The 14,579-nt window shown below is 47.8% G+C and overlaps 1 protein-coding gene across 1 annotated transcript in view; it reads right to left on the reverse strand.

The window, feature by feature from the left end:
• The window catches only part of COL9A2 (collagen type IX alpha 2 chain), a 109,460-nt gene that overhangs the window by 25,968 nt on the left and 68,913 nt on the right, over positions 1-14,579 (reverse strand). Inside the window, exon 17 of the mRNA XM_063954207.1 lies at positions 615-668. Within this exon, the coding sequence (XP_063810277.1) occupies positions 615-668 (54 nt within the window). The remainder of the gene's footprint in view (positions 1-614; positions 669-14,579) is intronic.

Raw genomic sequence — 14,579 nt, forward strand, 5'->3', positions numbered from 1 at the left:
CATGTAGATCTGTGTGTGACTAAGTCACTACAAATGGCAAGAGACAGGGTTCCGATACGAGCTACCACACCACGCCTAGGACCACATATAGTTATGCTTAATCTGTGAGTTTCCTTTGCTGCAAAGACACTAATCTAGTGTGCCTGGTACACTGTGCAGGGCTTTGCATGTGGCTACTTTGAGAATAAGATTCAAACAATTATGAATCATTACCCGTGACACCAAGCAGCTCTTGCCATATGGCACAGAAACATGAGGGCAATGAGAACACATCTGTACCGCTGTATACCGCACCAATACATTATGTTCACATACTGCAATTTTACCATGCTGGGGCTCCTCTGGTATGGTTTTCTCCTGCTTACCAGCAGCCTTACTCTGCCAGCAAATGCTTAAGGGATATGAGTATGCATGACTAAAGTCCAAGCATGCGCATATTCATTTTTAAACCAGATGGAACTCAGCAAAGTCTTTCTGGTTTTGCTGGTCCCCAGTGCTGAGTATTGTTAACGCCTGCCTGAGAAAGCTTCAGAAATAGACCCCTAATCTCTTATCACTCATTTTTATTATTCTTTGTTTTTTTTTCTGTATAATATTATACAAGCAAAACTTACATTGTTGCCCTTTGGACCCATTGCTCCAATTTGCCCTGTAATGCCACGTGCCCCCTGCAATAGAAAGAATTGTGGATTAGATGATGACACTCATACTAAACATTTAGGGTACGCCATTCTTACAAAAACAATATGCATGCAAAACTAGGCCTAGCATTATTGTACTCATAGGTGAGTAAACCCTGAAAGTAATTCACTCATTGTGCTTAGGTTGGTAACGTATTAGAGACTGACAAGGCCCTAACCCTATGTGTCCTGTTATGTAAAAGCACTGGTGGTTCTCCTAGGGCAGACTTAATATAAAGTGGATTTGTTACAGCAGACTTGTGACTATTTCCTTTTGACAAATTACCATTGCCAAGTTATACTATTTCTGCAGGTGTGGGGATACATCCTGTGCCCCCCACATTATCTCTTTTCAAAAAGAAATTGTTTTACCTTTTTCATATGGCATGGGTGAAGGTAGTACAAGAAAGGAGGCAAAACCTCCAAAAATTGTTGAAATGTGGGAGAGTTACACATTTACATATTGTGACTCTCTCCACAGATATTCAAACTAAAATGTGAAATTCCATGTGTAACTCTTCCTAGTATCTTCTGTGGGTGGTTGAAGGTGACCCTCCAATTTCACTGTAATCGTGGGGGGAAGGGGAAGCGAGCGAACCTTATTTTTTTAAGTCCCAATTTGATTTAATTGTAACTTTTGTACTTGTTTGTTTGTCACCTATTGGGCCTACTTATGTTTGCTTTTTTCTGTGACTGAATCACCATACATCCATCTATCAATATAACACTCATGCTTAATTGGTCTGTTGTACTCCACCATATTGGGCCTTCCTATCTGTGAAAATGTACACTGTATTAAGTTCAGTGTACTATGATTTATACATTGCTTCAATAATATATATTTTAAAAAATATATCACTTACAGTATGTTTCATTTTGTTTTGCTACAAACTACAGCAAGCCTTATGCCGTCAGACCGACAGATGTTTTATCTGACAGCCTGTAACCCACCAGATACCATGGCCTTACACTGTGATATATCTCACAGTGTAAGGCCACAATATATGTGCTCTTTCCCTGTGGAGGAAACATTTCCCCGGTTAAGGAACAGGGGAAATGTTGTGGAGTCGGCAATGACAGATGTGGAAAACTAATTATCGTATCTTTTGGACATGCTGGACAATTTAGGGATGATCGACATCAATAACACACTGTTCAATTATTGGCACAACCAGCTAATGCTGCTCGAGCTGAAAATAAACAGCGTACAGGTGTGTCCAGCATAAGCAGAATTGTAGCTTAAAAATTAAACATATATGTTCTTATATATATATATATATATACCAACAAATATAAAACCACAGCACTCACCACCTTAGAAGCGGGGTGCAGTGTCTGCACTCACCACTCATAGGGTGGGGTGCATGTAGCCCATGGTCACCTATTTAAAAATATACAAACAGAAAGTTCAGCACTCACCAAAGCAAGCTCACTTATTTTCACAACATCAATAATTAAATGATGGGGGTTTAGTTAGTGAATTGGCCAATGCACGGAAGCCTGCAAACCGCTCGCCAAGGTACCCCATCTTCATGCAGGTCCTACATATATATATATACACTGTATATGTAGGGTTCAGTATGATATCCCTGCTGAAGGGATGCCGGACATCAGAATCCCGTCACCGGCATCCCGACAGCCGCAAAACAGGCTCGCTGCACTTGCCATGCTTTGGGCCTGGTGGTGAGGTCCACGGGTTCTATTCTCCCTTGGGTTGTGGCGTGGACCCACCACCCTAGTAGGAATACCGGGGAGTGGTCGATATTCTGACCGACGGCATTTTTCCACCTGTCGGGATTCTGCCGCCGGGATCCTGAATGACAGGATACCGACAGCCGGTATATATATATATATATATATATATATATATATACTAGGTGGCTCATCGCGCCCTACGGGCGCTCTTCACACCGTCGGAAGGGGCTACGCCCCCTTAACCCTTGCACGCCCTTTGGGTGTGCAACATTTTAATTATATGGAGTATTACCAGCAATTATAATTTTGTGATTGCTTAAAAATTGCAAGGACAAAGGGCGCGTGATGGTTAAGGGGCCTTAGGCCGTTGCGATGGCGTGAACATCGCACGCAGGGCATGATTAGTCACCTAGTAGGTGCTGTGGTTGGGGGAGTGGCGGGTGGGGTAGGGGGTGGGGGAGGGGCGGATGGGGGGGGTGCCGCGGTGGTGGGGTGGGTGTTCCGCGGGCAGGGTAGGGAGTCCGAAGCGGCCGCGGTTTGGGAAGGAGCAGGTGCAGGGTTGCGGCGGATGGGTGAGGGGGTCCAAGGGTGCTGCGGGTGGTGCAGGTGCGGGGGTCTCGGGGGTGGGGTACTGTATTTACACCATACCATTCACACAGGATAGACTATACACATACCCCATGCACACACTGGACACACGACACTACACACACACACAATCTGCTGGAGCTGCAGCAGCAGTGCTGTAGTAGAGTGTGCGTGGTGGGCTTGGTGGAGGGCTGGGTGGAGTGTTTCTGGCTGTGGAGAAGAGGGTGGGGTGGTTGGTGAGGGGGTCAGGTGTGTTGGTGGGACTGTAGCATGTGTGGGCACTTGTGCGCTAGCTGCCTACCTGTTGTAATAATTTGGCTGCTGAGAGAGGGCGCTCCGGCTCTGCAGCAATGTGCCGTGAGCCGTCCTGTGTCAGTTCAGGCCGCGATAGCGGAGTGTGTTGTGGGTCTGGCGCTCGTGTCCCGCTCGTGTTCCCGGCGGTGTGGTGTACTGTAAAGGAGGATGGTGTGACAGACGGAGCGGGCTCCGTCCGAACAGCAAGGGGGATCGGTGAGTGGGTGTTCCGTGTGCCACCACACTGAACATCTTATAGGCCGCCTGGCTGCCAGCACGAACCCCCCCCCCCCCCCCACGTGATACATGCGGGTGCGTTGCCTGGCGTGGGGTGTGCTACCGTGGAGAAGGTGCGGCTGCTGCTTCAAAGTACCCACGCCTCTGTTCCTCTCCCTGATGATCGTGGCCGGAACAGTGTATGGTGCTACCACTGGGCATGATCTAGGTCAGTGTACCTGAATGTGCTGCTGGCTTTGTAGCTTTGTATCTCCGTCCAGATGCAGGTGACTCCACCCAGGTTTGTGACTCCGCCCAGCGTTACGGCCAGCACAGAGTCACAGACTTGGGCTAATATATAGGAGATATATACATATATATATATATATATATACATTTATATCTATATGTATTATATATATATACATAGATACACACACACACACACACACACACACACACACACACACACACACACACACACACACAGTACATGTCTATATATATGTTACTAGTTGATGTACCCAGTTTCAACCAGGCAAAGGTTTGCTGGGTGGAACATTTTACCCCTTTTCACCCCCTTAGGAGTAGAATTTCAAAAAGTCCTTGCTTAGTGAGTGTCTGCAAATAACTGTCACAGTTTCCAGACCACTCAGCAGGTCACATGTTCCAGGTCACCCAGCAGGTGCACAGGGAGAGTTCACAAACATCCACATTTTCCAGAGCAAAATGGTGATGCATTCTTATTGGCAGGTAAATGTTTTGCCACATAACTCCGAAACGAAGCAACCAATTAAAACATCAATATTTTCTGAAAATCTACAGACCGAGACATTTAAGGTGGTAGATGATGTGTCCTGCTCAGATAATGGCATCATACAAATAATATGTCACTCAAAAAAGTCTTCCATCAGCTATTAATATATAGATAGATATTATGTATATTTCTTTCTATTTGGATTGAATAACATAAGAACAGAACTGCACTTACTGTTTTAAACATACAATTTTCATGTCAGATTATTGATTCCAGCAGCACCTCAGCATGACTGGCTAATTATTTTATTTCTATGCATTTTTTACCACAAGACCCAATCATTTTTGATGCCTCAAAGCACTTTTTTCTGTTAGATAAACAGTTGCACAAGTGACTGATCTAATGACTATTCAGTAATTGATGCCACCTCTCCCCCCATATTGACAATAGGGACAGTACGTGCCAAAGGCCTGCATCAAAAAATATTGTGGTGTGACTTTATGGGGTAGGAGCGCGGTCACAGAATAGTACCAATTCACATTACACCGCACAGTAGCGTTCATTAGTCACATTACACGGCACAGTAGAGCCCCTTATACATGTTTCACCATAATAATACCCCTTATACATGTTACACCACACAGTAGAGCCCCTTATACACATTACACCACAAAAGTAACCGTTATACACTTTACATCACAGTAGAGCCGCTTATACATATTACTCCACAGAAGAGCCTCTTATACACATTATAGCAGGTAAAGCCCCTACACATTATGCCATGTAGAGCCCCTATACTGCTACCTGTTTCCTCAGGAATATCAATCCTCTCCCCCAAACAGGGTGCACTTACAAGGTGTACTGTGTGTGTGTGTGTGTGTGTGTGTGTGTGTGTGTGTGTGTGTGTGTGTGTGTGTATATCCACCTGCTGACTTACATTACTGCTGTGCACTCTACATTATCAGCCAGCAGATACCCGGAGGTCCCTCTTCAACACTTCAGAACACCAGGAGGTGGTAGCCGAGCATGGGGCATACACTCCTACCCAGCAGTGCCTACTGTGATGTCTGCAGTGTTGCCATAGCAGGAAGGAAATACGTGCTGCCTGCTGCAATGTTTGCAGCGACGCCAGAGCGCGGGGGGGGGGGGGGGGGAGGGGAGAGAAGGGGGGAGGCAACCACATGAGAGATATACTCTGCTTGCCCAGCACTGCCTGCTGTAATTTCTGCAGCGAATAGCGCTGCAGCTTACAGCACATATGAAGGCAGCCAATCAGGGTGGATGCAGATAGGACAAATGCGCTGTGTGCAAAGCACCGTCTGAACCACACTAGTTACGCCCCTGTTTGGAACTTTAGCATACACCTGTAAGTGCATGCATGCCTTGAACCTTTGTGACATTAACCTTATGTTACGCAGTTACATGTCACCCATAGTAATCAGAACGCCAGCAGCTGCACGGCTCACTTTGATAGTCTGCCATTATCTGCACGACATCAAACTTTCTTGAGCCCCCTTAACTATACCTGATTGGCTAGCACCTATAAGCATACAAAGTAAGGTTTGAGGTAAAAATATGGTAAAAAAGGGGCAGACTAGATGGTCCAAGTGGTTCTTATTTTTTAAATTCAATAACTTTTTATTTGAGTTTTTGATTTTGCATTAACAAAACACACAAAACAAACCTAAGACTACAAACATACACAAAGTACACATAAACAGCTGTACATTCACGAGGCACATGGTACAACAAGCGGATAACATATCGCATAAATCACACAGTCGCAAATCGTCGGCGTCTGGGAGTAACATACCCAAACACATCACTTCCCATGTAAACATAAGCTTAGCAGAGTAAGCGCAGTATATCGAAATACAGCATAGCAAAGCAAGGCCGGCCGCGAGGGTATCCACCTCCAAAACATCCCAGAATAAAATAAGAAAAGAAATACAAGTCTAAACATTATCTATCCTGAAAATATCTAGACTCCAACCACCTGCCCCATATTGTAAACAGTTTCCTCTCCACCTTCCTAGCCAGGAACACAAATTGTTTGTGTGCAATAGTTTCGTTGACCAGGGATATCCAAGCCTTTGGTGCCGGGGCCTCACCAGCCAGCCACAGCCGGGCTATGCAGACCCTAGCCAGGGGCACATAAATTGATGACATATCGCCTGCTGGGCGGATCTAAAGCTTCCTCGTCCACAACCAGCAATGTACACAGCACAGGCGTACATATAGAAGAGGGAATACCCGTATCAATTATGGTACGTATAACAGCCTTCCAGAACAGAGACACGCTAGGGCACAACCAAAGCAGATGCCAGAAGTCGGCACCCATGGCTCCACACTTAGGGCACCGTGAGCTATGAGACCCCCCAGTATGCGCTAGCCTCACCGGGGTCATATACACCCTATGCAGAATATATAATTGTATTTGCTGGTATCTAACAGAGGAAGTGGAGATCCGATGGGATCCCAAAGCAGTGTTCCATGCATCATCAGATAACACACCCACATCCGACTCCCATCTACCCCGGAGACAAGTTAGAGGGTCACTATGGTGCATCTGGAGAATGCGACCATATATCTTAGAAACTAAGTGTCCCGAGTCCAGTGTCCGCAGCATTAATTTGACCGGGGAATCAACGAGGACCGGAGGGCCATTCGGAAACTGGGCGGCGAGAGCGTGTCTCAGCTGAAGGAATCGAAAGAAAAACCCAGAGGGGACATTGTGCGCCTGTTGAAGTTGTTGGAATGAGTTAAGGGTCCCATCGCTATATAAATGGCCTAAAGAATACACTACCCAATTTCCCAAGACCTCCCGGACTTGAAGTCGACACAGCTCCGGCAGCCCATGAGCATTATCCAGTGGGGTATCAGGATCAACACCGTAGCCTCGCATCACAGAGTGCACCAATTTCCATATTAGGATGGATTGTTTAATCAGTGGCAGTGAGGACATTTTGACGCTACCGCAAAGGAGTAGCTGTAATGGGGAGCCACCAGGATAGTCATGGCGCATCATCAGCGAGTGTAAGGCCAGGGCATCGAGGTCGTTAACCCACTCCCAGACATGTGTCAGTTGCGCTGCATAGTAATAAAAACGGAAGTTGGGGAGGGCCAAACCCCCCAATTCCCGTGACCTGGTCAGGGTATCCGGTCTCAAACGTGCCCGCTTACTAGCCCACACCAGGGAGGAAAGCAACCCATTTATTTGTTTAAAAATCTTCTGTGGAATGTAAACGGGAGAGTGCTGCAGAACATACAGAAGTTTGGGCTGAAAAACCATTTTTACCATGTTAACCCTTCCCGTGACCGTTAAAGGTAACTTCCACCAGGCCTTCACCCGGCTACGGAGATACGTAATTTGAGGAGTAATATTGAGGGAGGAGAATTTCTGAGGATCATTAGACACCCAAATGCCCAGATATTTGAAAGAGTCCACCCACCGCAACGGGAGAGCTACTAACGGGGCGGAAGGAACTTCGCCCCGAAGTGGGGTGATAAAGGATTTCTCCCAATTAATCAGGAGCCCAGAGTATCGCCCGGACCCAATAATAATTTCCAAAATCCTAGGCATAGACTCAGCATAACGATCCACAAACATCAAAATATCGTCGGCGTATAAGGCCACCCTATCCTCACGGGCACCTACTTTAAAGCCAGAGATCCCCATGTCCGCCCTCAGGAGGCATGCAAGGGGCTCAATGGCCATAGCAAACAGAGTAGGAGACAGTGGGCAACCCTGTCGTGTACCCCTAGATAGGGGAAAGGAGTGGGATACAAAACCATTTACCGCTACCCTCGCCGAAGGAGAGGAATACATTAATCGAACATATTTAATAAAGTTTGGGCCTATACCAAATGTGCGCATAACTTCCCACAAATAATCCCACTCCACAGAATCAAAAGCCTTAGCGGCATCCAACGAAACGACTGTAGAGGAGGAGGGGTCCTTACGGGGAATTTGTAGGAGAGTAAACAGACGTCTAAGGTTAATGGAAGTCAATTTAGTGGGCATAAATCCCGTCTGATCCGGGTGTATTATATGGGAAATAACTGCATTTAATCTGCCCGCCAGCACCTTGGCCAAAATTTTTATATCAGTGGGTAAGAGGGATATAGGGCGATAGGACTCAACTTTCCTAAGATCCTTGTCAGGTTTAGGGAGAACCACAATCACTGCCTCCGCCATAGACGGGGGGAGAGACTCCTGTGCAAAGATTTGGCTATACAACTCAAGTAGACGAGGGACAAAGAAATCCAAGTGATGCTTATAGACCTCAGAAGGTATGCCATCCAAACCCGAGGCTTTACCACTAGGTGAGGCCTTAACAGCGGCCATAATTTCATCAGAGGAGACAGGCACCTCCAACAGGTCACAAGCCTCGCTGGACAAGGTGGGGAAACAAACACCGTCTAGATAATCGTTCAGTTGCGACGAAGTACAATCCAGTTTGGATTCGTACAAACGGCTATAGTAGGATACAAATTCAGCCACCATTTGAGGAGTCTGGGTCAGGGGAACACCAAAGAGTTCACAATCTCAAGCACAACACTAGTAGGTCTATCACCCCGGGCCAGGGAGGCCAGGTATGACCCCGGCCTATCACCAGTAGCGTAAAAGGTATGGGAGGAGAAAAGGAGTCTATGCTGAGTCTTTTCCATTAGGTAATCTTTCCATTCCCTCTGAGCCGATAACCAGGCTAGCTTAGAACTGTTCAAAGAATCTTGTAAGTATTGTAATTCTGCAGCGACACTCTGGACCTCCAGCTCAGCCTCCCGTCGCCTATAGAAGGACTTCAAATTAGACACCCTTTTAATCAAACTCCCCCTCAGAAAGGCCTTAAACGTGTCCCATAAATTAGAGAGAGTTTTTTCGGCACTGTTCAGTACAAAGAATTCCCGCCATGCAGCCACCAAGTCAGAGCCATCCCCCATATGTACAAGCCAGAATGGATTAAATTTCCATACAGCTTGGCCTCTAGAGCAGTTAAAGTCTAAAGTAAAGGACAAGGGGGAGTGATCTGAGATACCCCTAGTCTCATACCTAATACTACCAACCCGGGGAACCATACCGCTCGAGAGGAGGGCCAGGTCAATCCTGGAGAACGAAGAATGAGAGTGAGAGAAACAGGAGTATTGTTTAAGAGACGGGTGTCTCAATCTCCAAGGATCAACCAGGCCCAACCCCGACACCACATTTGCAAAAATGGAGTTCCCAGGACATGCAACGGATGGAGACATAGAGAGCCTGTCCTTCGCCGCATCTAACACATTATTGAAGTCCCCCAGGCAAATAACAGAAATCCCGGGGGAATAAGGCCATGAACCCAGCAGCCTTCTTAAGAACATCAGGAGAGTAGGGAGGGGGCACATAAACAGCTAGAAGGAGGACAGGGACATAAAATAGTCTACATTTCAAAAACACATATCTCCCCCAGGGATCCGTTTGTATAGACTCCAGCACAAAGGGGACGGTCCGCCTAATAAGGACTGAAACACCACGAAAGGCAGAAGTGTGCGTGGAGTGGTACGCCCATCCCACCCAGGGTCTTTTCAAGGATAAAATCTTACTACCCACCAAGTGAGTCTCCATGAGGCAGACAATATCAGCGGCATAATGTTTAATCTGTCGGAGTACCAGGGACCTCTTAACTTTATCATTGAGCCCTCTCACATTCCATGATAACATTTTAAGCCCAGCCATAGGACGTCAAAAGTGTAATAAGCGCAACGCCCCACGGCCGGCCAAGTCCGCCATGCATAAGTGCAGTCACCGGACACCATTGCTTAAATAGTACAGCAGCAAACCATGTACATCCACAACATAAACTACCACACAAAAAATAAGTACAACCCAAAACCGTCCCCCGCCCCCATCCCTGTATACCACCCCCAACATGCAGCATACTTGGATCCCAAAACTAAGTGCAAATACCTAGAAATAAAAATAAACAAAACTTCGTAGCACCATTAACTTGTGCAAGCGCACCTTAATCGGGGCCAAGAATATAATGACTCTCGGGAGAAAAAATAGAGGTAGCCACCAGCCACCAACTACCCCCCCCCCCCCCCCCCCCCGAAAAATTGAGGGGAAATCATAGAGATCCACCCCCTAGGTCAACCCAATACACAAAGCGAAACATATACGGATATCAGAGAACCAGACATATCAAACCATATATACAGCCCCCCCCCACCCCCCCAAGAAGAGACAAACATAAAGAACAAAAAACATAACAGAGATATCAGAGCAGGCAAGCGAATAACCATATAACCTGCCTAAACCGCGGAAGCAGAATAGCGGGGAGTAAAATGGACATCAGTATCAATCAGACCCTCCCACATCCTATCGCTTTGCAGTAAATAGCTTATATAGGCACTACAGACAGAATAAACAGCAAGGAAAAAAAAAAAACCGGAGAAAGTCTGCCTCCAGAGTTAGGCTGGTAATTCAAGGATCCGCAAGGGCACGCCTCGCCGGGAACCGTCTGTCCAGCCATACCATGGCCTCACGAGGAGTTGTGAAAAACTTTGTTTCCCCATCAGCCTCCACCCGCAGTCCAGATGGGAAGAGCATGGCATACGGCAGGTAAAGTTCACGGAGTCTCCTCTTAACAGGCAGGAATTGAGCCCTATCTTTTTGTACATCCACCGCAAAATCCGGGAACACCGATATGGGCGACCCATTCCATTTCAAAGGGCCTTTGGTACGAGCCAGCCGTAAAACTATGTCACGGAAATGGAGGAACTTAGCAATAAAGGTGCGGGGTGGAGCCCCTGGGGGCAGCGGGCGCATCGGAACTCTATGATCCCGTTCAACAGAGAAGTAGGGCGAAAACTCCTCAGATCCAAAGGCATCCCGGAGCCATTTTACGAGAAACTCCTCAGGAGCGGAGCCCTCTTCCTTCTCGGGCAGGCCAACGAAACGGACATTATTGCACCGCAGACGTCCATCCATATCTGTCAGCTTTTTGCGAACATCTGTCATCTGAGATTCCAAAGCATCGGTGCGACGGCCCAGCGGGGCGACAGAGTCTTCAACATTGGATATGCGGGTCTCAGCCTCTCCCACTCTCTCTCTCACCCGCTGAAGGTCCTGATGAATAATGGAGAGATCAGACTGCACTTGCCCGATTTTATCAGCCAGACGCGCCTCGCTGGCGGTCACTGCATCCAACACTCTCTGCAATGCGGCATCTGGAGGGTCAGAGGAGGCGGAACTATACGCAGGAGATGGGGGTGATGCCTCAGACCTTACAGTCTCACCCCTCTGTTGTTGAGAACCAGGATTACGGACAAATTTATCCATCGCTCCCGCCGCCGCTCCAGTCTGGCGGCCTCTCACCATTTTGGACAGCACGGTGTCACTCCCTCCAGCCAGCAGGATATATCAAAGCAAATACAGGCAGAGGGGGGCGCCCGCTCCACCACCCTACAGATAGGCCAGCGGGCGTGAGAGAGAATATAGATATGTATAAATAGACAGCAGGGCCAGAGTCTCCAAGTATAATGCAAAGTGTCCGCTTAAGGTATCAGGGGAGCAGGGACCGTCACCCTCAAACAGAACCATGGGTTACAAGGGATCAGTCCCCCGGCACCAACCTTCAGGCACAGCAGGGAAGCTCACGCCACATATGATGGGGGCAGGGTCGGCGAGCCAGAGTAGCGAAGCAGGAGGAGGGGGGAAAGGGTACATGCAGCTCAATGACCTCCCGGTCGGCACAGGTAAGACTCCAAATATTAATACTCCCCGCAGCAGTAAACTTGTTTCCCATATATCCGGGTCCCAGTCTGGAAGGGGACGCACAACAGCCAGGGGTCCGGAAAATGGCCGCTAAGGCAGGCAGGGAATATACCTCAGGATGGCTGCACTGTGTGTCCTCCAGGGTTCACCCACAGCTAGAGGGCCGGGTGATGTGGTCCCGCAGTGCGTGTAGCAAAGCCCCCGGTCGGCGGCGGATAGCGAGAGCCGCACCTCCGGTTTCCCGGGCAGCGCGAATCCGCGGCAACGCTGGGCAGTGCAAGCAGCCCCACACAGGACTCCCCCCGGGTGAATCAGCAGGCCGACGGGTCGGCAGATGAGAGCCCCGCGCTCCCGTCCTCCAGTGATACGGCTGGCCGCAGCGGGCGGCTGTGCGCGACAGGAGCCGGACTTCCGGGTACAGGGAGACACGAGGCAGCGGTCCCACGCGCCGGGCTCAGCATGGATCAAGGCCCGCCGGGCAAACAGGGCTCCAGGACCCCAGGTAACAGCGGCAGCCGGCTCAATCTAATTCCAGGGGGGGGCAGGAGACATTCACAGATCGATGGTCTCGACATTAGACCCAGGGGGGGAAGTACAGGATGATAAGGCAGGATCAAGTGGCTTAAGAGCTGCACACTGCAAGTGCTACTCCATGCCCGTCCAGGCCACGCCCCCAAGTGGTTCTTATTTGCCATCAAATTCTATGTAACACAAATATGTTTTATCACCCACCTCCCCCCAACTTTTGTTATTCCAAATTCATCTTCATTATTGGAGCATAACCATTGTCTCACACACACACATACCTTATATTATCCTTAGAAACTATTTGAAGCCATTTTACAGAGCAATGATTACACAAGTCAAATTGTAAAACAACTTTTCCTTTTATGTGCTGAGTATTGTGATAACAGTTTCATGTTGCTGTATTCCATACGTTGATGAATACCTCTGCACAGTATGTCCTTTAGCACAGTATGTCCCTTTGCAGAGTATGTCAGAGAGCAAGTCCATGAGGATATTTCCTCATCATCAGTTTGAGCTTCTTTGGATTTCCTAATTATTTCTAGACACATTTTAGTCTTTTGTCCTTTTCTTCTTTTTCTTGCTGAAGCTGCATTTTATGTGTAACCATTTCATCGTTCTTTTAGATAGTTCAATTTCAATTATTGTAGCCCTTTTATTACTTTATGTTTCCATCAATGCCGACAATTCTGAAATTTTGTGCTGAAATCTGATATCCGTGTCTTTGCAGTTTTATGGATTCATTTATGCAAAACTCTAATCATGATTTTATTTCCTAGTGAAAAGATTCTTATATGGCCTTTCCATCTGCAATCTCAATTTGCTTGTGTTGATCATTATTCTGTTTTGTATTCTTCTAACATTCTCCAGCTGGACATGTAACCTCTCAGCTTCAAGAACTTTACACTTCTTGCATCCTTTTTTCATCCACTTGTTTAGCAACTTATTGCTGAACACATGATAGGTGAAGAAAATAAGCAGCAGGATTGGAGTCATATTGCATTAAAGTTTGCTCACAGGTCTTCAATTAACTTTTGCGTTACTCCAAACACAAGATTTGTGTACATGGGCTACCCAGGGCCGACAACAGAAATCTTGGGGCCTGGTACACTGAAGTCTATGGAGGCCCCCCCGTGCCTTGACCCCACCACCCTGATCCCAACACCCTTAACCCACCCCTCCCCTGTGTGTGCCAATAGCTGAACCACCAAATAGAAAGGAATTAAATAAACTAAACACACTTGTGACTAGTGATGAGCGGATTCGGTTTTACTCGGTTTTACTCGGTTCTCAAAACCGAATCTTATTGGCTCACTGATGTCACGTGTTTTGGATATCCAATAAGATTCGGTTTTGAGAACCGAGTAAAACCGAGTAAAACCGAATCCACTCATCACTACTTGTGACTTAACTCACACTGTGTCAGTGAAGATGTGTACTTCTTGTGGACTGTCAATGACACATTCGAATAGGTGCCCCACTGCTGATCTGCCCCCAGTGTTTACTTCTTGTTGTGGCATGGTAACGGATCTGCTGCTGTGTTTGCTTTAAGGGGGAGTAATGTGTCTGCAGCGCTATGTCAGGCTCCGGAGCCTTGCCTCCGGTGGGTGCTCCCGCGGGTTGCCGTCCCGCTGGCTGGCATGGCTGCGGCGGCAGAGAGCTGCTGGCGGCGGGTCCTCCTGGAAGGATGTGCGGCTGCCAAGGGCCGGGGGCCGAAGGTCTGGAGAGCCGGGCGCTGCGGCGGGGATCGCTGCGGTAAGGTCCTCTAGTGGTGACACAGTATAGTGTGTCAGAGACAGAAGCTGGCTAAAGTGTTGTGCTAACAGCTAAGTATGTCTCCTGTGCTGAGGGCAGCCATGTTGGAGACCAGAGTATTACCAATGAAGTTCCCAATCTGTGTCCAGCCAATCCTGCGTGTTCTCCCCTTACAAAAGGGGGCTGGCTCAGAGGGAGAGTGCCAATGCTTCAAGTTACCTCCTTGCGAAAGGTTCTCCAGCTTTGTGTTTCCAGGTTACTTCTTGGTTCCCTGGTCCTGGTTGCTCTCATCTATCGGTTACCTAAACGCTGCTGC

Source organism: Pseudophryne corroboree, chromosome 2 (assembly GCF_028390025.1).
Source record: "Pseudophryne corroboree isolate aPseCor3 chromosome 2, aPseCor3.hap2, whole genome shotgun sequence".
Lineage (NCBI taxonomy): Eukaryota > Metazoa > Chordata > Amphibia > Anura > Myobatrachidae > Pseudophryne > Pseudophryne corroboree.